Source organism: Chelonia mydas, chromosome 11 (assembly GCF_015237465.2).
Source record: "Chelonia mydas isolate rCheMyd1 chromosome 11, rCheMyd1.pri.v2, whole genome shotgun sequence".
NCBI classification, from domain to species: Eukaryota; Metazoa; Chordata; order Testudines; family Cheloniidae; genus Chelonia; species Chelonia mydas.
The window spans coordinates 44,855,049-44,879,260 of record NC_051251.2 but is presented as its reverse complement, the minus strand read 5'-3'; the positions used below and the strand labels follow the sequence as shown (position 1 = coordinate 44,879,260).

The window sequence follows — 24,212 nt, the reverse complement described above, 5'->3', positions numbered from 1 at the left end:
AAGTTGATCATGCCCCTTTCAGTAATTCAGAAATCACATTTTCTAAAAGTCAGAGTCGCCAGTACAAGCTATATCCTGCACTTGGACCTGCCCAGGTTCAGGAAGCTGCACTAAGTCCCTATCTTCTGGGATATTAGTCAAACATACTAATTCTGCCAGATAGACAATATTTCAATCCTCTAGTTGGTCCAACTTTGTTTATGAACAAAGTTTTATTTGTACAGTTCATTGTTCCATTTCAGTCTCTCCATTCCAAACATTTTACTTGGCCACACCTGTTACACAAGTACCCATTTAATCTAAAGCTTTGTTGACTTTTCCTCTTCTAGGAGCCTCATGAGTTTCTGTATAAAGTGTTTGTTTTACTGAGGAGAGTCTCTGCAAGGTATGTCAAGGGGTGTTGGGAATGAGTGAAAGGATGTGATATATGCTCTTTTGGGCTCTCTGCAGCACACAGCTGAAGAGTTGCTGCTTCGTGATTTGTTTTTGGCTTTGGGCCTGGGTATTCTTTTAAAAGAATGGTCATCTATGCCCTCCTCAGTCCAGTTAGCTCAAGACTGCTTGCTATCCATTGTGCCCACTAGTTACAAGTGGGCACAATGTTCAAGTGCTTTAGCACAGAGGGCCACCAGTCACCACATCAGCTCTTCCACTGTAGCTCTGCCCTCCTCTTCCTTCAATACGAAATATTTTACCACTTTCTTTCAGATTTTAGCTTCACTGCTGTCTGAATTGTTTGTGATAATAATTAATAATCTCATAAATAAAATTCAGCCAGTCTATAGTGGAGCCAGCATTGTACTCTGCTCCTATCTGTCTGTACTGCTGGAACTTCCGAGACACGTTTCACGATGTCCATTGGCATCAGTTCACGCATCAACAGGAGGCTTCCATGTGAGGAGGAACTGGGAGAGACACTTCCTGGTCAGAGAATTGCAGAGCTTTTTTGCAGAGTACTAGAATAGCCAGAATTTTTGCTGAATACAAAAGTAATTTTTTCTTTTGATTTTTATCTTTGAATACTTGACTACATGGATAACTTAATACTCCTAGTTCTCTAATGCTATCAAGTTTTGAGCCTGGATTTTCTTCTAAATTGATCTAAACTGTTATGCAATTTTAAAGAAATAGAGCAAGCAGATGCTTATAAGCCTGTTAAGTCTGAGGTTTCTCCAATGTTCTTGTGTCATCTGAGCAACCTGTGTACACTCCAGTGTCACTTTCTCAGCTGTTCTGTCACAGGGAATCAAATAGCAGCTGTCTAATACCACAATCTACTTGCAGCATGCTCTGAGTTTCTAGCAATAGAATTAATGTCCTGACCCTGTGCCACAATTTAAAACTGTCTGTGATTTCCCTGCACTGAATAAAAGCTAATGTACAGTGCAGCATTTTAATGAGTTGGGAGGTGTGCCTCTTACAAGCATATTACTAAAGAGGGATTACTTAAGATTAAACAGAATATAGGAACAATTTGCTATGAAGTGGAGTACTGAATAAAAAATCCCACCAATACTGAGTGATAAAATGCCTATCAAAAGCCTACACAGGATATTTGGAGTCCTTTCTTAGTTAATAGGGTCGCTATACATTTTAATGTTTTTAGTAAGAAATCCATTGTCTGGTTCCATTCACAGGGCTTTGTTCTATGTCATACTGTTCGTTCATATATATATATATATATATATATATATATATATATATATGTATATATATATGTAATGAAATAGTACTTCATAATGTGTACACTGACTCGGAGAAAAAATTATATTAAACAAATTTATGCAGCTCATTAACTAATAAATGGGGAGAATAACAAGAAGTTGTACAAGTTGAATATTTAGATCTGCTATTTGCTTGTTTTAAAGACTTATAATATTTGGATCTATCCATACAGCATTAGTTTTGAAATTGAGTCCATCTATTTTGATTTGTCTTTTTTCCATTTGCTTATCCAGAGTCAGATGATGTTCACAGAGGCAGCCCTTTACACTTCAGATAATGACAAAAAAGAACAGGCAGTTTAATGCTACCAAACTAGGGGTGTGTCAAATCTCTCTCTCAAGAATGATAAACTCAATGGGGTTGTCTATTTTTAACCTCCTGTTCTTTCCTTTTGGCAGAGTAATCAGTGTTAGCTGAGCTCTTTTGCTGAATGAATCCAAGTAACCCTGTTTGTTGCTTTCTGAAATGACCAGTGCACACGAGTGTATTGAGGCTGTGGTACTGTATGAAGTCCAATTCTGAAACACCATGTCCAATGAAAGCAGCTCCGGTGAGCCCCCTTCTACAACAACAGTCAGTTCAGTTGCTGTTCAGGCTGGAGAGTCCAGGATTGTTATCGCTATACTTAAGGTAAGACAACATTTGCTAACAGTTTTGCTCTTAGCTCTGTGGCTTTGGTCTGCATAGTATTTAGTAACAGTCTATTCCAAATTCTAGTCATATTAGCATCTATTCAGCATATAATGTTGACCAGGCAAATAGATTTATTTTATTGCTTAAGTTAATATGTAGAAAACCTCCTAAGAAGTTCATGTTACTTACAGTATATCACTTTTTTTTTCTTTTTTTACATGAACCAAAACTATTCAGCTGAACTATGTAAGTTCTTAGGGGCCAATAATATGTCTGATTCTAAAACATGGCAGTGTAAATTTAGGGTGCTATAAAAATGTTTATCATCATAATACATGTGAACATCATCTCTCTGGGGAGTTTAGTCTTTTTTTTTAATAAATGTATTTATCACCTCTGTTCACTGTACAATTTTCATTCGTCACAAATGCACAAAGAACCATTTCAGTTAGCCACGTCTTGTTCAGAGTGTTAACTGAAAAAAATACCAGTTAAAATTGTAGTCATCCTTTAAAAACCAAAAGTTAGTTGCCTTTGTCTTATATTTTTAGTAGTAGCTCTTATGTATGTCCTCTTGTTTATAAAGACCTGAAGGACCATTACAGTGACTAGTTCCAGCTCACACAACCTGCATGCAGTTTGGGATGCTAAATAAGACTGGGATTTTCAAAGCTGCCTAAGGGAGTTAAACACCAGCCACCAGTTGGAATGCAATGGAAGTAGGGCACCTCACTCCCTTAGATACCTCTAACCTCTCAGGCTAGGATTTTTTTTAGAGTTTGATAACTGTAAAGCAGATTAAAGACAGTGACTATGTGTGAACTGACATCAGTGGGGGTCAGATTTTGCATTTAGAACAGCAGAGGGCTTTTTCCTCCCAGGAGAAAATTTCTCCCCCTCCTTAGCAGATGTAGAAAGACCCATCTGTGGCAGAAATGCTGCAAGGAAGGGCAGGACTTTGGAGAGGCCACGTACTGCTCCCATGTACACCATGGAACATCTATTCATGAGTGGCTCTGTAATTTAGTGGGGATTTGGAAGTGCTGGTGGGAACAAGCTAGTGGGTTTGCTACCACGCTAATCCACCTGGCATTTCTCCCAGCATAGAGATGGAGGCACAGGTGCCTTGGAGTCTACTCCAACCCTGAGGCTGAAGTAGCTATTATGCAGTGGCAGCCCAGCCTGTTGTGCAAGATTCCTGGCTCCTCCTTGTGGAGGCTCACTCCAACACACAGCCTGGCTCATGATCTATCTGCTGCAGACATGATTGTGGGTTAAGTGCTTAGTAACATTATATATTTATATCAGCTGCGTTAAACAAATCTTGAACAATTGAGTGTTGCTAGTATCTTCATATAGGGTTGGAAATCTCTTATTTCAGTAAGAAACAAAATGAGCCATACTTGCAGGAGTAAGGATTTGCAGGATTGGGCCCATCACTTTCTAATGTTTATGTTCCTTTTGTCATTTTCTCCCCCAGCTATGTAAAGGCCTTTTGGTTGTTCCTTTAAAAAACAAAAAAACCACCTGTTAGAGAAAATGCTGTGATGGATTACCTGGCACTAGAAGAACTCTGGGTGCTGAGGACAGCTGGGTTATGTAAAAATGACAGCCCTCATGTCTGCCTTAATTTGTTTCTGCTGTGAGAAGGTTAGGAAATCAGTTCACCACGCCCCTTAGCTCTGAGAGATCTATGAAAACTGCAGCTAAAAATATGTTATCAATTCCCAGGACAGAGAAGGGGAAAATGTTATTTTTAGTCCCTGGTATGATTTTCTTTCCTTTTTAAATACCATCTCGACAACTGTTTGGGTAGAAATTGGATGAAGCAAGAATTTGGGGCCTGGGTATGTCGCCTCAAATGATACTGGATTTACCTTTTTTTTTTTTTTTTTAATGGCATCCCTTTATTGAAGTTTGTATTCACTAGATTTTGTTTACTTTGGGGCCTGATTGTACAATTGGATACATGTAAGTAGATCCCCGTGCCCATTGGATACAGGGGTCTGCCTGCAAAGATCCATTTGGGCCTTAACTGGTATGTTTTGGGGAAGGGATATAAAGAGCCCTTGTGTTTTCAGGATGACACACACTGGGTGTTTGCCTGTGTTTGCATTTTAGTGTGGGAAATGGGTGCAACTTCAGCTGACTGAGTCAATTCCAAATGTATTAGAAATTGGCAGCAATCAAGATGAGACCAAAAAACTACTACAGGATCATGAACTCCTTCTGGCTAAACTTAAGGTAAGGTGTGTGATATGGACGCACGCAGATTTCCCTGGTCTCCTTATAGCTCTGATATAGACAATCAGCCTCTAGGTTCACAGGCCTTCTGTTGTGATCAGTTTGTCAGCAAAAGGCCAGAGTGAAAAAACATGTCCAACCTTTGCTGATGTAAAGAATGAAAATAAGACACACCCCTCCCCAGCCCCATAGTTCTGCAATGGAAAACTAAGTTCAGTAGTAATTGTTTCTCTGGCAGAACCAGTAAAAATATCATATTTTCCAACTTTATGCATTATTGTCCAATAAAATAAAAACTAGCCGTACCTGCTAGAGACAGAGGAATTTCAAGATTTTCATTTGTTTTGCTGGGCTGTGAGATGTTAGACTGGTTCATAACTATGGTAACAACTACAAAAACAATCAAGTGTTTTGTAAATGTGAAATTAACATTCCAGTCACTTTTTTCTGTTGTGATCCATGTATATTAAGGTAGGAATAAGGTGATAACATTAAGCAAGTGATTGGCTTGAGGTAGGAAGATAATAGCTCAATCATAGAACTACAACCAGTGTTAGGAAATAAAGGTCATTCTTAGGAGCAGAATATTATTCAAGGATATTTCAGAGACAAGAAGGTAGTACAGTAATATACTGTCACATTAAATTATTCCTATTTTGCTGACATGAGATGAGATGAGCATTCACTTTCCTGATCTGAAGGGATGGATGCATCTTGCATATAGGCTTAAGTAAATGAATTTCTCTAGATTCTTGTGGGTGCCCAAGACCATTGTGACATTGTACTTTGTCAGGTTCCATTCAAGTTTCTTGATGTTATTATGTATTTTTATTAAATTCAGATTTTGTTCATATTTTAAGACAGAGCAAATATGAACTGGAAAAGATGTTTCCTCCTTTTAATGTTAGTTTTCAGGTGCTGCACCGCTCATATTAAGGTATGTCTCAACCATATGTGAAGTAATAAATTAAGGTATATGCAGAGTTCTAATCTAATATGGTGTATGCAGTGAAATTTGGATAGCACAACTGGTAACATTTAAAGAAAAACACATCAAGGGATTAATCCTGCTTTTCTTGACCATCCAAATGTCATATCACCATTGACCTGAATGGGAGTTTTGGGTATGCAGGAAAATGTAGTTTAGTCCAGTTATCCAACCCAAATATTTAGACGTAATTAGGATCTAATATACTGGCATGATAAACTGAATTTCGCCCTCCAACAATAAGAAATAATATTAAATCCGAGAAGCAGAAAACATCATAATCCAAAACACTAGCAAGTAAAAATAAAGTTGAAGATTTTAAACCCCACCTACCAGCACAAACCGACCTGATATTACATATATCATATATTAAATATTTTCATTGTCCATTAAATGTCCATCCACAAGAGATCTTATGGATGTCACCTGATATTTACAGTGATCAATGTAAACAATAAAAACGGCCTCTTTGCAGGCAGCAGCATGACAGCTCTGTACTAAACAAAATCAAGTGCAACAGTCAGTCTCTCTCTCTCTCTCTCTCTCATATATACTGGAGCATCTTTGCAGACAAGGTCAACAGTACAGTGTCACCATATATTGCTGTCCATGGCTCGTTCCTCTCTTAATCCCAGCATGGTCAGTCCCTGTGTACAGTAACAATAACGTAAAAAGAAAAAATTCCCTTGGTGCAGTCTCAGTGAATTTTCTAACCTAAAACTGATTTTTTTAAATGTTATGGTCTTTAGACTATAAAATCTCCACAGATACCTCCATTTTTATTGGGCATGGTAAGCGAAATCGAATAATAATCCAAGAGCATCAGCTATTCTGTGATGTTAGCCAAGATATTTGGCTAGTATTAACTAACTTTTCATCCCTCCTACTCTGGGTATATTTTTGTTCCTGGACCCTTTGATTTGTTCTTCATCTGGCTTCACTCAGTTTGCTTAATGCTCATAATAAATAGTCAAATAATAGAAAAAGTGATTCAGTACTATTTTCACATTGTGTAAACAGTGAGATTACTCATCTCCTATTTGTGGAAAAATGTTTGTGGATCCCAAAAGTTCACAAATGCTTATACATCTGAAAATTGATATTGTAAGTGGGCAATTTGTTGTTTGTCATTCAATATGCATTATAGTCTCCTGTTTAAAAAGTCTGTCATCCAGTCAGGAAGCAGAAACAGTATCATATGACTTAAGTGACCAATCATATACCACTAATAATGAATAGTGAACAGTCAGTTGATCCACACACGGTGACTTTTTGTGTAAACTCTTGATGAATATTTTGAGTAACAAATATTGTTGCCGAAATCAACATTGAATAGTGAACAATCCACAGGAAAAGAGTAAACTCAAAATAGATATTATTTCCCATTAATAATTTAGCCAGCTCTATTACATGACCACAAATGTCATAATTTTGAATGACTCTTCATTCCTTAACAGATGTGAAACTTTCTGCCTGTAGTGAGCTGATAACACTTATCATAGGAAGATATTTATTTATAAATTACCAGACCCTGTCATCAAAGGTTTGTATAAGACAATGATTCTCAACCTTTGAAGTACTTATTACAATAATCTTTGGCACTTATTTGTTCATGAATTATACCTTTACTCTGTGAAGATAGATAAAGTCAAAGAGCCAGTAATGTTTCACAGACTTTAACATTTAATTCCAAAACTTATTTACATTAAGATTAAAAAATGGAAAATTAGAAATGTGGAACTGTAAGGGCAGAAGTCCAAAGCAAGTCACACAATTACAGTTGTTAGATTGTACTTATCTTTGTAAAATCTTGTATACACAGTTCTTAGTCAAGTATCAGAGGGTAGCTGTGTTAGTCTGTATCCACAAAAACAACAAGGAGTCTGGTGGCACCTTAAAGACTAACAGATTTATTTGGGCATAAGCTTTCGTGGGTAAAAAAAAAACACTTCTTCAGATGCATGGAGTGATGCATGGCTTATGCCTAAATAAATCTGTTAGTCTTTAAGGTGCCACCGAACTCCTTGTAGTTCTTAGTCAGTTCCCTGTTCTTTTTCCTCTCCATGATCACAGTTTACACCATCAGTTTTGGAAACGAGGGTTATGCAAACATATTAACGCAATAATATACCCCTGCTCAGTTTTTTTTCTTGCAATATAGTGTTTTAGCTGTTCTCTCATGAACTATAAAACTGACAACCCCATTGGTTCTCTACTTCCTATCGACTCCAATTTGTTGATATAAAGAAAGTTCACTATAGCCCATACTCACATATATTTTTGAAGTTTGATAGATCTTGTAGCCTGGAATGCACTATAAATACACCGAACAAGATAATGGCAAAGCTAAGGCCTGATGTGCCCTACGGTTCAAACCATTTGAGCCTGAACCTTGTTTAAATCGTGGCAGCATTCTGCCATTGTATCTCAGATTTGTATTTTGTACATAACAGTAGAAATAAAATGGAAAATACTCTAATAAAAGTACATTTATAGTAAATCAATAATAATCCTAAAATTTATGAAAACACAGGCACTTGAAGGATACTTAGCAAAAGTTCTCATAATTCAAAACACTCTGCATTTTATCATATATTATGTTGAGGTTATGTGAGGTTATAACAGGTTCTACAGATGAACTGTGATTCAAACTGTCAACTTGTATTAGTTTTTGAAAGTTACAGAGTAGCAAAAGGAAAAATGAAAAAGCGGGGAAAGAAACCAAACAATATTTTACTGCACACAGTGTCAACAAGAAAAAAGATAAAAAGGGGAAAATTAAGAGTCAAAATTTTGACTTTTTTTGAAAACATTTTATGAAATTTTCTTAAAAAATCCTTTCATACTCCATGAAATGAAAATAACTTTGACATTTTGAATTTTTTGTGAAATTTTTTCCTGTTTTTGACCAAATCTACTTTCAATTTTATGTAACACTGTGAGATTGTTTTGAATTGTCTTTGCATTACATTCTTAAAGAATTTTTGTTTCACTAGTTTTAAGGTTCTAATAGGTCTTTGTTCATGTTAATTATAAATGTGGTTTAATTTGCCATTTTCTCTATTATTACTGCTGTTCTACTAAATTGGATATTTTAAAACTTTACAATAAAAATCACACTTCCACACCCTAAGCTAAAGGCCCTGATCCTACAAACACTTAAGCATGTACTTCATGAGTAGTCCCATTGAAATGAAAGTTAAGCGCATGTGTAACTGAGTGCAGGATGGGGTCCAAAGCCCCAATCTGGCAAAGATTTAAGCATCTGCTTAATGTTAAGCACCTGAGCCGTCCCACCTGCTTAAGTCTTTGCAGGATTGGGATCTAACAATCTGTGCAGTATTTCAGATAGATTTTTGAATATGTATGTGACTATGCTGGCAAATAAATAGTTGGTGTGTTGTTATATCTAACTGTGCTGAAATCTCAGCCTGAGATTTGAACATCAAGCTGTTTGATTTTAGTCTCTTTCTCCTCCCCCTGGTTTGTGCATTGTTAGTCTCATCAAAGATACTGCAAGCCATATTCTTCCCTCAGTTACATGTGTAGTGGGATTTCATAGGTGTAAATGAGGACAGAATTTGGCATTGCCACTGAAACTCGGTTTACAATACTTCTGATGATGCATGAACAGTTTTTTAATCCAGTTTGCTGTTCCAGAGAGCTACTGGCTCTGCAGTGCTAACAGGAGTTAAAAAAAAATAATGCCAACCTATTTGTTGCGAATATAAACAGATAAGACTCAAGACACTGAGGAAGCAGATGTCTTGAGCATGAAGGTTTGGATTTTTTAGATATATATAGCCACTTTTCTAACTTTAACCAGCAGAGTCATTTTTCTAATTATGAATCATACAGTAAAAATAATTATTTGTATATTTTAAAATGTATTAGACAAAAAAATATCCAAATATGTTTCCTTTGATAGACCATATTGGGCCATATTCACAGCTGGTATAAATTGGCACAGCTCCACTGAAGCGGAGAATGTGGCCCATTATTATGTTATACTGAAAAACTAGAGTACAGTAATTTTAAAAAGACCCCCGCTTTAAACATTAATGGATTCTGAAGAGGAACATTTTGTTAACCAGGCTGAAAGACTAAACAGGAAATGATAAACGTTAGACTAAACAGAAAATATGAACATGCATATGATATTAAATCATCTAGTTAAACTTCCTTCTAATATTACTGTACATTTCATTCATATCTGTAACACAGTTGTTTATAGATGAAATATTTACTGCTTGTATTTTGTATTTATAGCATGGTCACAGAGTCTAATAACAACATGAAAAGATTAATGCAATTTGTGGGGAAACAATGATTTAAGAGATTAGGATATAGTGCAGTTACTTAATTTTGTCTAATGATAGCTAATTGATCATGGAAGCTTGTATATATTTGTCACTTGTGTTATGAATATATATACCAGGGCGTGGATCTGTTTTGCATTCAGTGGGACATATATTCAGTGTCTGGAAATGCGAAGCCATTGCACATTTTCTATTGGCAGATTCATTTTAAAACATTTGGCCCTGATCCTGCAAACACTCATGTACATACTTGACCCCAAGCACATGAATAGTCCCATTAACTTTGACCGAACTTCTCTTATGAGCAGAGTTAAGCCCATGCATAAGTGTTTTCCAGATCGGGGCCTTAACTCTCTCTTTCTGGGATATGACTTGTCTATAGTCAAGAATTACAGGCCTGCTGCTGATTCATTAAACTAGCCAGAACCAGCAATGGCCAGAAAGTCTTGCTGAAAACTCCACCCCTCCTTCTGTGATATCATAGGCCTCTCCTCCTCATGGTTTGCCACACCTCAGCTTTAGGCTGACCTGCTTCGGCAAGGGTTTGTTTTTTTTCTGGGCTGAAATTTTTTTCAAGCTTTACTCACACTCTAGTTTCTAAAATGGAGGGGAAAGTTCAGCCAAGGCTTCCAAGGGACAAAATTGCACTTATTGCAACGCAGCTCTGCCATCCTCCCTCCACCACAGGTTCCTAATTCAATCACTTCATCAGAAATCCTGTCTGGAGAAAATATTGCCTTTGATCTTAGATTTCACAACACTAGTGCTTTGGTTTAGAGTGTGTTGCCAATCTTTGGATTATGACAGTGTTACAGCCCCCAGTAAGACAAACACTGGCATTCTTGATTTGTCTCCAAAGCTCTGTTCTTTGTCATGCTAAAGACCACAGTGAGCTGGAGCAGAGAGACTGAAAAATATAAATAAATCCATTCTGCAAATTTAACTTTCATTAAAACAAAAGCACCATTAATAATTTGGTCCATGTACCTGTAGATTGCTCCTAATTACTGTATTTACTCCAATTCACAGAGCATAAAGTGCAAAGTAGTCATTTATATGCAAATATCTAAGAGGAGCAAATTGGAAAAATATATTTCTCAAAAAGTAATATGTTCATCTTTTGCATTTGAAATATTTTAAAATGAGCCTTTTATTTGTTTCATACAAAAATAAATATTTTCATATAATGCTTATTTTTCAGTAAATTAGATATGGGACAAATTATCTGTTAATCTCTGTTTTCTGAGTTATTTACATTTAATTACAGAGGTGCTCAGCAATGCCATTAAAAGTAAAGATCAGTTGTTTTCCATTATAAAATTGTTTTCTCGGGTTGAAAGTGCAGTTGTAGTCAGAAAAGCGAATGTAAAAGTGACATTGTGAGGTTCTATATTCTCTTTCAGTGGTTTCCTCAGATAACTTTAGTTCAGTTCACCAACCAGCCCTCACACTTGTGTACCCCAAATTCCCACTGAAATAATATTTGAGCACCAAAATAATGTATTATTACTATATTTTGGGCTTCCAGGGAACAGCTTTATTAGCACTTGACCATTTCAAAACCGATATGTAAACACTGATTAATCTGAAAAGTACCAGTGAAGACTGTAGATAACCAGCTTCTAAGACACAGCATCTAAACCTGGTGAAATCTGAGACTGTTGAGGTATTACGTGAAATACGAGACTGGTGAATTATTTGGAAGCCCGTCTTTGAAGAATGTATTTGTGGTTCATTTGCCTGCGAAGAATCTGGGGGAACTGAGAAGTGAGGAAAGAGAACCATAATGCCTCTGTAATTATTCAATTGCATTTGAAGAATCTAATTACTCGATACAATTGTCCAGTACATTGCTGAGGACACATGGGGGCAGGGGGTGGGGGGAAGGTGCAAGGGATGTGGTTTAATTAGGCCTCAGTTTTATTATTTAACTCATCTTTCAACTGTCTGGCAATAATTCATACAGTGCAGGTCAAGATTCCTTCCTTAATTGTTTCTACCTGGTGAAGGGCAGCCCCCCCCGTTCTCCCCCCCCGCCCCCCGCCCCCCCGCTCTACACAGTTGGTGCTAGCTTGTTGGCGGGACCCCTCTGCCCTTTCCTCATATGATGATTAAGGGGCTGGATAAAGTGGCTGATATCCTCATTTCATAGAATCATAGAATATCAGGGTTGGAAGGGACCCCAGAAGGTCATCTAGTCCAACCCCCTGCTCGAAGCAGGACCAATTCCCAGTTAAATCATCCCAGCCAGGGCTTTGTCAAGCCTGACCTTAAAAACCTCTAAGGAAGGAGATTCTACCACCTCCCTAGGTAACGCATTCCAGTGTTTCACCACCCTCTTAGTGAAAAAGTTTTTCCTAATATCCAATCTAAACCTCCCCCATTGCAACTTGAGACCATTACTCCTCGTTCTGCCATCTGCTACCATTGAGAACAGTCTAGAGCCATCCTCTTTGGAACCCCCTTTCAGGTAGTTGAAAGCAGCTATCAAATCCCCCCTCATTCTTCTCTTCTGCAGACTAAACAATCCCAGCTCCCTCAGCCTCTCCTCATAAGTCATGTGCTCTAGACCCCTAATCATTTTTGTTGCCCTTCGCTGGACTCTCTCCAATTTATCCACATCCTTCTTGTAGTGTGGGGCCCAAAACTGGACACACTACTCCAGATGAGGCCTCACCAGTGTCGAATAGAGGGGAACGATCACGTCCCTCGATCTGCTCGCTATGCCCCTACTTATACATCCCAAAATGCCATTGGCCTTCTTGGTAACAAGGGCACACTGCTGACTCATATCCAGCTTCTCGTCCACTGTCACCCCTAGATCCTTTTCCGCAGAACTGCTGCCTAGCCATTCGGTCCCTAGTCTTTAGCGGTGCATTGGATTCTTCCATCCTAAGTGCAGGACCCTGCACTTATCCTTATTGAACCTCATCAGATTTCTTTTGGCCCAATCCTCCAATTTGTCTAGGTCCTTCTGTATCCTATCCCTCCCCTCCAGCGTATCTACCACTCCTCCCAGTTTTGCCAGACATTTGCATGCCCAAGCCCATTCTCCAGTTTCTTCAGGGGATGCCTTTCCCTAAGTCTACTTCCAATTCTGGTTTATCACATAACTAGACTCCCCTATGGACCAAGCACCTGCACTGGATCGCCAGCAATAAGCTTGACTGACTCTCACTGGGGGGAAAACACCTACACTCTCAGTTTGCTCTGGGCCTTGCTGCTTCTCTCGCTGCCTCTATTGTGATCCTGAGGTGATTCCAATCTGTCCTCACTGGGACCTTGCTGGTCACCCTGAGGCTCCTGGGGACTCCTAGCCCCACATGGTGGCGGGCGGGTTATCCCTGGCCATGTATAACCATGGCAGGCCCCTTTGTTGCCTCCTTATAGCTGCTCACCAGGCAAGAGAAATGACTCAGGCCAGAGGGACAGGGTTTATATGCCCTGCCCCAGGTGTGCAGGGGCCAAAGGCTCACTTGAGTCCCACTGGCCTGACACGAGTTCAGGTGATGCTTTCTCCCCTCCCAAATCCTGAGGGGGGGACCCTTAAAGGAGCCGCTATCTTTTTTTCCTGCCAGTCCAGACAAAGCCCATCTGCCTTGAGGAAATCATTTTGCTGATCTCCTGATCTGTTGACCTAATGGGTTGACTACAGTTTTTTCCAGTGAATAGAGCTTCCAGTGGAAGGAATTGTGGACTATACCTTCACCTACATGTTAGATTGTAGGCACACTTTTGGGCATATATACAAGTGCAAACTCTGACGGGCATATATGGGTTTCCATGTATTGGAGTTTGAGTGTAACAAAAGAGTTTGCATATGTGCAAGCAGGGTAAGTGCCCTTTGGCACAAACAATTTAGAACGTTTAGGTTTGTAAGTGTGTTGTGTGTGTGTGTGTGTGTGTGTGTGTGTGTGTGTGTATATATATATATATATATATATGGTTTTATTGATAAAATTGAGGAAATTAAATTAAAAATGTGCTAAAATAACATTAAGGAAATTCAGAATTTTCATTCTTACCTTAACTGAGAATAAAATTAAAGGACACATATTCTATACAAGGTCACCCACTGTTCTGAGGGCTCAACAATAATGTTCAATAATTTAATTCTGTATCTTTTGCTTCTGACAGGCTTAAATTAGACGTGTATTGTTTCATTTATTTTTCTGTGTAGTATATTATATAGAATTAAGAGTCAGGAGTGGAGTCAGAGGAGTGAGATAGCACTTCAGGGAGTGAAGGTGGTTTATGATCTCCCTGTTGCATCATTTGGTAATTCAGCAAGCAGAATAGGGGGAAAGGACATCAATAGTAATGTTCTCTAGTTTTTTAGATATACGATGTTACAGACTTAGAGAGGCAAATCCGTGAGGAAGCACAAGGAATGTCGGCTGCGGGGGCTGCAAAATACCTATGGGACCCTAGAGCAAACAATCTAATTAACTGATGTCCCCTATTCAGGGCCTGAACTCAGAATACATGTTCTGCACATTACGAGAGCAGAGGCTCAAACTTGGTACCTTTGGGGTCAACACCAGTCTTCCCAGGGTAGCTGAAAGAAGGCTGCCTTTTGGCCAGGATATGAGGAGCTGTGCTAAGCCCATTTCTGCTGGAAGTTTCTCATTATTATTTTATAATTTGTAGTAGTGCCTTGAGAGCTCCAGTCATATTAGGACCCCATTGTGCTAGGGGCTGTGGAAGCACATAGTAAGCGGTGGTCCCTAACCCGAATAGCTCTTACACTGATAAATACAACGAAAGCTCCTTTGGACTATTCTGGGTTTCAGGGTAACTAAACTTGCATCCTTCCTCTGTGGTGCACTCCAGGAGAGCCCAGTCAGGTCTCAGGATTCCAGTTGTCACCTGTCTCTGGGCAGGGCCCTTGTCTCACTCCCTTCTGATTCGGGGTTTTAAGGCTTCACAGCCCTTCTGCCATACATCGTGTTGTCCCAGCAAGCCAGTCTGCCTAAAGGCCAGCCCCTGTGTGTTGCCTTCCCTCTGAGGGCTAAGAACAGCAGTTACAAGTTACCACACAGCTCTTTCTTGGCAGAATACATTTATTCTTAGGGTAAAGCATCATGGAGAAAACATATATAAACCAATAATAGTTCCTACATGCTTACTAATAAACATACCAGGAATTGCCCACCTTCCTTATGGGGCCCTAGTAGGCCAACATCTCGTCCAACCCTTCTTCAAGGATTGTTCTCCCCGCCCAGACAAAAAGTCCTGCCTGCAGAATCAAAATGGAGGCCCTGTGTCAGTTCAAGCTCACCCAGAAGACCTTTCTTTGTCCCTTAGGGCTTGTACACATTAGTGCTTACTTAAGTTGTTCAGGGGTGTTGGAAAAGCTAGCCCCCCCCCCCCCCCCCCCCCCCCCCCCCCGCAAGAGACATAAGTTACACCGATCTAAGCACTGGTGTGGACAGTGCTATGTTGGAGGGAGAAGCTGTCCTGCCAATATAGCTGTTGCTGCTTGGGGAGGTGGAGTAATTATGCTGATGGGAGAGCGCTATCCCATCGGCACAGAGTGTCTGCACGAGCAGCGCTACAGCGCCGCAGCTGTAGCGGTTCTAGGGTAGACTAGCTCTCTGTCTCTGGAAAAGCCAGCCTGAACCAATCTATGCAAACCACCCCCAGGGTATTGAACCTCTCCGGAGGTGTTTACAATCCCGGGGTAATCACACAGACACATGTTTTTAGTTCCAGGAAGAGCTGTGGTAATCATCTTTCATGGATCAGAACACAATCATAGAGAAACCATTCATAAATGTAATACAATGGTCCCTAAATATACTGCATTGTGTTGTAATATCTGTCACAGGGGGCCCTGTCCCTGGTACGCAGATAAATGGAATACAGGCTCCTGTGGGCTAAATATTCTAAGTAAGGGCCTCTAAAGGGTCTTCATTTGTGTAGCAGACAGGGCAGGTTTGGGTGTTGGGGAAAGCAGAGTGAGCAGTGACTATATACATTAACATAACGGTTTCCTGTGTGTGTTTGCGATGCAGCAGTCCTAAAGTCTCTGTAGTTCTGAGATTACAGTAGCCCCTGTTGAGTGGTTCTGCTGATGCTCTGGAGCTAGAGGCAGAATTCTGCTCCCAGTACTCGAGTACAACACATTTACTCAGGCTGGAGACATGGACCAGGATATGCCCTTTAGCAGGGGCGCAGGTGGTATCACAGACTTCTCAAGACTCAAGAATAAGTGGCAGAATCTGGCCCATAGAACACACACAATCTTTCTTGTTCCTATTCTATCATGTAATCAGTGTAAATACTTGTTATAAGTACACAGTATGCTACATCTGAAGGACCTAATTTTAGTTATGGCTTGAGCACAGCATGTATTAAACTATGTATCCGGATATGGTTGTCACAGCATGTTTTATCTCAACATAATTAAACAAGAGTGCAATCTACGTATCAGCTTATATGCATATTACATCCATAGTACATCTTTTACTATGTTAAAAAGAATCTTAAGGTCGCAAAGTCAATTACAAAATTAGGAAATGTCAAAAGTAAGGATACCCATGTAACCTTAATTTGGCCCCCTTGTGCATTATGATACAGTCTTTAATTACATGATCACATACTATTTTTTTTTCACAGGACCCTTGCCTCCTTTGGTGCACAGATTGATGGTGCTCACTGAATGAGTAACTATTTAATATATCTTTTTATCTTAATAATTTAATGTGTGGCCATGATTATTTACTGTACATTAACAGCACTATTAATTTGCTCATTGGCTTTTCTATGGTGCTCTGATCATAAGATCTTAGTGCTTTTCAAACACCAATCAATTTATCTTCACAACAGCCCTGTGAGACGAGATAGCATGTATTATCCCCATATTACATCTGGGGAACTGAGGTACAGAGTTAAAAGCCAAAATTGTCAATAGCATCAGTTAATTTTGTGTTCCCAATTTGCAAAGCCTAACACCCGATGTTTCAGAGCACCTATATCTTATAGTACTTCATATGCTCAGAACAGAGCTCCTATTGACCTCAGTTGCAGTTCTGAGTGCTCAGCACTTCCGCAAATCCAACTTCAAGTGTCTGAGGTTGAGCACCCAGAACTTGAAACACCCAGTGCCCACCTGTGGAAGTTTCGGTTTATGTAACTTGTCCACCATCACACAGGAGCTCTGTGGCAGAGGCAGAGACTCAGTTCGGTTCTTCAGGGTGGCAACCATCTGCCTTAACTATGAGACCATCCTTTCTCTTCCTGCAATCCCCTGCCTCATTCACTAGACACCTTTCAAATTCTGCAATAAATGAAGTTGGGGTCCTATACCCAACATCCCCATTCACTCCTCACCCCTGATTCTTCTCCAGAGCATGTCCACCCTGTGCACTGAATAAGGCAGGAGTCCTGTGGGGAAAAAAGTATGTAATTGAAGACTGTATCATAATGCAGGCACCCATAAGGGCCAAATTAAAGTTGCAGAGACAACCTTAATCTGCGATTTCCTGACTTCTGAGTGCTTGACTTAGCAACATTAATGTTCTTTTAATGTAGAGATTTTTATATGTAATTTTCCAAAATGGAAAAAATAAATTTTTCATTATGTGGAACCACTGTGACCCCCATATGGATCATCAGCAGGGTTGGGAACTTTAGATCTACAGCACCATCATTAGCCACATGAGCTAATGTAGTAACTGGTAGCTGAAGGTGCTTATATTTTCTGTGGACAATGCCACTCAAGAGGGATGGAGCCATAGACTTTGCCCATGGGTTTCATAGCTGTTCGCTAGATGGCAAAGGAAAAAAACAAGATGTCATAAAATATTTTTCTTTTTCCCCTCAAAATAGAATTTCGCACTTTGCCCCACTTCCTCCCCCAAATTACACTGGCCTGGGGCCCAAGATTGCTAGCATCTGGTCTTGGATCAAGGACAAGTTGAAGGTCTGTTAGCTCATGAATTGTCAGGATTAGAAATGGCTGCTTTATACAGGATCACTGGAGAACACAATATCTCCCCCCTTTCCAAAGGTATTTGTTTCTAGCCTGGGTGAATCACAAGGTTTCAGACCTTAAAATCAGATGATATGATTTATATGAAGTGATTTTAGATAATTTTAGAAGTTTCCAAAATTTGTTATAACTTTTCTCTTTCTATGAGGCCTGAACAGTTGGACTCATGGCACAAAGGGAGCTTGGATTCACAGCTGGAAAGGTATGAAAAATAGTATCAGATATGAACAATAGCAGTCCCCCAGTGAAACTATTCCTAAAATATTTTTTCTGTTGAATAATTTTGGCATATACAGAGTACAGTGGTGTGATGTGGGATGACTAATTCATAGCTTTGCCAATAATGAATAATAGGGTCATCTCAAACTCATGTCAATAAAACCATAATACACACAAGACTATCATGTATTCCCACTCTTCCTCTCTGGGTAAAATATCCTGCAAACGGTTCCTTTAAGTACTATATCTAGTTTAGCCTTTGAAAATACTACTGTACTCTGTTCCTCAGGAAATGGACAATGTCAAACATATTTTGGAGATACATTAGGTGTCTGTAATTGTACAGAAGACACAATTCAAAAAAATGAAAATAGAAATGAGCTAATCTTTAGCTGCTCCATAGAAGTGGTACAGATTTAAAGGAGAAAGTTGAAAAAGAAACTGTCAAGATAAAGTCTATAATGTTTAGTACAGACAGCACCTTGACCGGTATCAGTTGTTGTCTAGTATGTTGTTAGATTGTTGATCTGACTTCGGGGGCTAGCAGGAAGTTCAGTCCTGTGTGTACCGGAGTTGGTACTTGCAGTGTCCCAGTAAATCTCTGTGATTCTGTAAGTTAGTATTACAACTGGTGGCAGCAGCTTCAAGATGGCAAAAGCAATTTGCCTGAGAAGAAATTTGCTGGTCAAGCAGATGAGACTGAAATCGATGAGTACTTGACAGACTTTGAGCTGTTGCTGTCTGTGAACGAGTGGACTGATGAATAAGCAGCACAGTGTTTTTGGATGGTAATGCCAAAGCATGTTACCAGTAGCTTCTCTGTGCAGATCATGCATCATCTAGACAGTTGTGCTAATAGTTAAATGACCGTTAGGAAGGGGGATTGGCCCTTTTGAAATACTAGAAGGAATGTTAAGCCAGGAATAGGCAGGATGGGGAAGCCCTGCATAATTATTTGTGTACACCAAGGAGACTGTTCAGTAAGTCTTTCCCTGAGCCAGCATGTCAGGAGGTGGCTCAAGTGAAGCAGAATTTGTTGTGCCAAATCTGGAACTAGCAGTACAGGGAGGGGTCTCTGGCCAATGACAAGTCATGAGAGAATCCTATGTGAAAAGTCCGTTTATAAATGGTTTAGCAAGGGAACGTCATAACCTTCTGGTGAAAGAAGATACCATACTGGATAAACCTATGGACCACATTCTACACAGAATTCAAAATGTGGAAGCAGAAATTGGGGTTTCCTTAAAGGTGTCAGCTGTTAATTCCCAGCCTCAGGGTGATTCCTTTATATGCAGCACTTCGAGCAATTATTGCTAGGGAAGTGGCTAAAAAATTTCAAGGCACGGGTGTAAGCTATTCACAGATGTCTTCTGGGTCATACGAGGGAGACTGTTTCTCAAGTGGGTCCCAGGCAATGTAGAGGAAAAGGTCATTGGAGATGGACTTGCACAAGCAGAAGAAAGCCACACCAAGCCAAACTAGAAGCTACTAATGAAATAAGGCCACCATCTGCAGTTATTAAAATGGCCCCTGTGAAGAGCTGCTCAGTTGCCTGTTGTCGTTTGTCTGGAGACTTTGACAGCTGGAAAACCACAATGCTGTTGGACCCAGGATCTGAAATAAGTCTGATCCATGGAGAACAATCCAGTGCTGAAAAAGAAAGGAAAATTTGTACTGCAGAGATCAATAGCTGTGAAGCAGCCCAATGAGTAAAAGAGCTAGGGGTTGACTTGACAGAAGCAACCACAGAAGGCAACGAAAAGAAACTATTGGACTACCTGGCAGTGTATTCTCCAGTTATAATGACGAATTTGGGAAATATGATCGGGTGCGTGACGCTGGAGACCAGGTGCCAGCTCTTTCCAAGGCTGTAGGCATCAGCTGAGAACGGACAAATTCATAGCTGGAAACCAGACCAGCTCACCTCTGTTAGTATCGTTCAAGATAGGTGTTAAACTTGTAAGGATGTTTTTAGGTTCTATAAAATGATTGTAAGTTGCTGCATGCATTAATCCTACTTGTAATGTTTATATCCCCCACTAAGGTAATACGCAAAAATAATATGATATAAAAAGCAAGAAGTGCATCGAGTAGTGCATCGAGAACTAAGGCACAGATTCATTGAAAGAAAGGGGAGGCAAACACTGAGGAAGCTCTGCAAGTATTCCAGAGGGATGCAGAAGAGGATTTGGAAGTACCACAACAGGTTACTGTGGATTGTAACGGGAGATTGCCTGTGGAGGAGGAATTGCCATGGTATTTCAGGACTTCAACACACTACCATCTTCAACAGAGAGTACAGCGTTCCTGTCCTCTATGATAATCAGCCTCTCTGATAATCTAGATCCAACTATGAGTGAAGTGTCCATGACTGAATATAGGACTCAAGTGAAGAGATCAATATAGAAACCTGTGTGGATGGCAGACTACTTGGATTCCTAGGAGTTATTGTTTAGATTCTTATGTAACTGGGGGAGGCTATAATGTTTAATATAGACAGCAACTCCACCAGTTGATATGCTATATCTTAGTGTTAAGTTGTTGTCTTGTATGTTGTTGTTCTGACCTGGGAGTAGGGAAGAGGGAGGTTAGCAGAAAGTTCAGTCCTGCCTGTGTGTGCTGGAGTTGGTACTTGCAGTGTCCCAATAAATCTCTGTGATTTTTATAAGCGAGTATTACAATACCATATATTTCAAAACTTTTTTCTCTGTTACTAACACCACCTTGGGTTATTTAAACATCAGAGATAATTTTTTTTAAAATTCTTTCATTTACTTTTAACCATTTATACTCTCTTTCAAACATTTTCATATTTTACTCGGACAGTGAAACAAATTTGGCATGCAGTCACCTCTTGCTTATTAATTACATATTTTAAACTACTGAGCCAATTAGATTTGTGAAAAGCCTTTTTAGAAGAAAGGGGCCTACACTAAATATTCAACTTGTCTGTCTAAAGTCATCAGAAAAGTTGTTAGTATTTGGAGCTTCCCTTTAACACAGATATTTATTTAGGTCAGAAGGGACCATTATGATCATCTAGTCTGACCTCCTGCACAACGCAGGCCACAGAATTTCACCCACCATTCCTGCAAAAAACCTCACACCTATATCTATGCTATTGAAGTCCTCATGTTGAGGCTGACATAAAATCAAGATGACTACACACAGAATCATAGAAATGTAGGACTGGAAGGGACCTCGAGAGGTCATCTAGTCCAACCCCCTTGCATGGAGGCAGGACAAAGTATATCTAGACCATCCCTGACAGGTGTTTGTCTAACCTATTCTTAAAAATCTTTGCTGATGGGGATCCCACCTACTTGGAAGCCTATTCTGATGCTTAATTATCCTCATAGCTAGAAAGTGTTTCCTAATATCTAACCTAAATCTTCCTTGCGGCTGATTAAGCCAATTATTTGTAGTCATACCTATTGATTCTAATCCCACTGGGTGACACGATTTATGTGACTGGGAGGGAGAAAACCATAAAGGAAACTTCCGAAAGAGAGGCCTTCCCTTGCCCCTCTACCCTTATTTCAGGTTTTCTTATTTTATTCCAAAACATAAAATGCAGCAGTCAGCACTTTTAAAACATCAGCATTTGCCAACAGTTTCTGCAGTATGTATCTCAATCGCCACAGTATTTTCCCAATGAAGTATTAAGAATGAGATGTAACTATGGCAATTGTGTGGGGTTTGTTGCAAATTCTGACTTTAATGTCAAAGCAATGTATGTGCGTGGGTTTATCGCATATATAGAAGTTTTGAAAGTAATATTTTACCTGTAGTTTTAAATCATGCCTGCTCTTTCAACTAGTACTTTTGTACTGCAAGATGTTAAATTAGTACAGAAACCATGAATAGCAAATGTTCATTTAATTTTTTTACACTACATTAGTTAGAGAGCTGATCCAGAATGTTAGCAAAACCTCATGCTGGATAATAAATGCTACCATTCCTAGAAAATTGCTGTGCAGGAGACCATTTTATGTCTGGATAAAAAGGAAATATATAATATTCCCTTCTGTTACTACTTATCTTCCCATAAACTTTTAAAACGAGTAATATTGAAACTACTGTTATGAAAGCAGAATGTATTTGTTATATATACAGGTATTTAATAACAGCTCTCCACACTTTGCCTGCATTCACCTTCTCCTCCTCCAGCCCTTCCCAAACACGCAGCATTGCTAATGCTACTCATAGCGGAGACAAAATGCTCATTACTGTACTACAGCTTGTTTAACAAAAATACTAGGAACTATCTAAATGATTGATGATGCATGATAATGGGCATTGTTGCCTCAAGCTACACTCTTTCTTCACATACAAGCTGTGTTTACTCAACTAGTTGCTTTGCTCTAATTTATTTAAAGACGTTTAACCTTGTAATACAGAGGCTGGTGAGTAAATATTAGTATACCCGACTGGCTTTGGAATCAGCAGGTAAACCTGGTAAGTGAGAACAGGGTACTCCGGTGATATATGCAGGGGTACACACATAGGCAAAGATATTTTAATGTCATCCATTCCCCACCTCAGGCGCTGGATCCCTCTCCCAAAATGTCTACTTGACGCTGTACCTAGGATTTTGATTAATCGCTATTCAAAGCTACTCCACTAACATGAAGGTGGAAAAGCACCAGGACCAGGTTCGGCCTAGGGTTTTTCCAGTTTCTTCCAGAGTAAGCTCAGACTCAGGTCCCCAGGAGCAGGAAGCCTGACAGGGGAAGGCTGTAGTGGTACAAAGTCACGACTACCTTCTCTCTTTACCCAGGGCAGATGGTGCTGTGCTGACTCATCATATTCCCTGTCAGCAGGCTCCACCAACTGGGATTTTATGAAGCCTAGCCATAATTTTAAACTGCTCCTCCTCCCTGTGGCAGCAGCTTATATTTGGTGGGCAGCCAGCAATCAAAACTTTTGTGGTGGGGTGGAAAGATTGCTGACAGATGTTTTACGGAAGGAAATATGAATAATTCCATGGTTTTAAGTGAAGTCATTTACAACTTCTGGGAGCAGTAAAGCATTGTCCTAGGCATCTCCATTTGTGGCAGATCACCAGCTGGCTAAACGCTTCAGGGTATTACAATGGTCTACCATACCTGGAAGTCAGAGACATACAGATCAGACAATGGAGGCACAGGAGGAGTAGTTCTCTTCCACTTGAGAAGCTTTTTGACGGGATGTTTGGCTGGGCTTGGGCTGCATGCTGTCTTGTCAAATACTGGGGGAGGGATTTTGCATGAGCTGGTAAACATTAATTTTGGCTAAATTCTGCAAAGTAAAAATATAGGGTTTTTTTCGGCCTTATTCACAACACGCAAACAGGAAATGTCTGTGCAATCATTAAATTTCACCTGACTAATGGCCACATAGCAAAATGGAGGTTTCTGTGCGTGATCACAAGAATTCAGAAGGGTTCTTCCTTTTCTTTTAATTCTTTAATATTATTGTAGTAAATTTAGTGCTCATGAAAGATGTTGGACTGAAAGCCCTGGAGACTTAACATCCTTTATGCCATACTTGGATTATAAGCTTTGCAGTACAGAGACAATCCTCCTTAGTGTTTGGAAAGTGGATACTATTGTAAACAAATAATAATCCTCTATCCACAGAACAGGTATGGCATAGGCAGCAGCAATGCATACCCTCTCCCACATTGCTCCTCCACTCTGTCCTCAACATTATACTCTTGTGACCAGTTTTAGAGGGAACAGGTGGTTTGTTCTCTTGCCCATTCCATCTTTGGTCCCTGTGCTAAGGCTACTACTAATTAGCTCCAGAGTGAAGTTTTGCCACCACAAGGAAAGCAAAACTTACTAGGCTATTTTCGTTATCCAAGATGAGTGAAATGCAATGTATTAAACGCTTTTTTTTTTTTTTTTAACTGTGCCTTTATAGGTTTGGGTGAAATTGCAAAATATTTCTGAATTGTGTAGCTCTAACACACACACAGGCACACATGAGAATTGAGAACTCCTGGTCTTGTGGATAGGTTGTTTAGGCAGCTTGAACTGGCTATTCTGACATAGTAAAAGTAATTCAGTTCCTCTTGGATCTAAACAACCTCTTGGTTCTAAAG

General features: G+C 39.6%; 1 protein-coding gene across 7 annotated transcripts in view; it reads left to right on the top strand.

Annotated features, from left to right (window-relative positions):
- The window catches only part of CCDC141 (coiled-coil domain containing 141), a 158,335-nt gene that overhangs the window by 2,528 nt on the left and 131,595 nt on the right, over positions 1-24,212 (top strand). For 3 of the 7 annotated variants that reach the window (XM_037912981.2, XM_037912982.2, XM_037912985.2), the window contains exons 1-2: positions 1,822-2,355; positions 4,480-4,602. In XM_037912981.2, coding sequence (XP_037768909.1) covers positions 2,254-2,355; positions 4,480-4,602 — 225 coding nt within the window. In that variant the 5' untranslated portion in view covers positions 1,822-2,253. Of the gene's footprint in view, positions 1-1,820; positions 2,356-4,479; positions 4,603-5,465; positions 5,540-24,212 lie in introns of those variants that run through there. The other 4 variants (XM_037912984.2, XM_037912983.2, XM_043524934.1 and 1 more) reach the window with 3 other exon arrangements.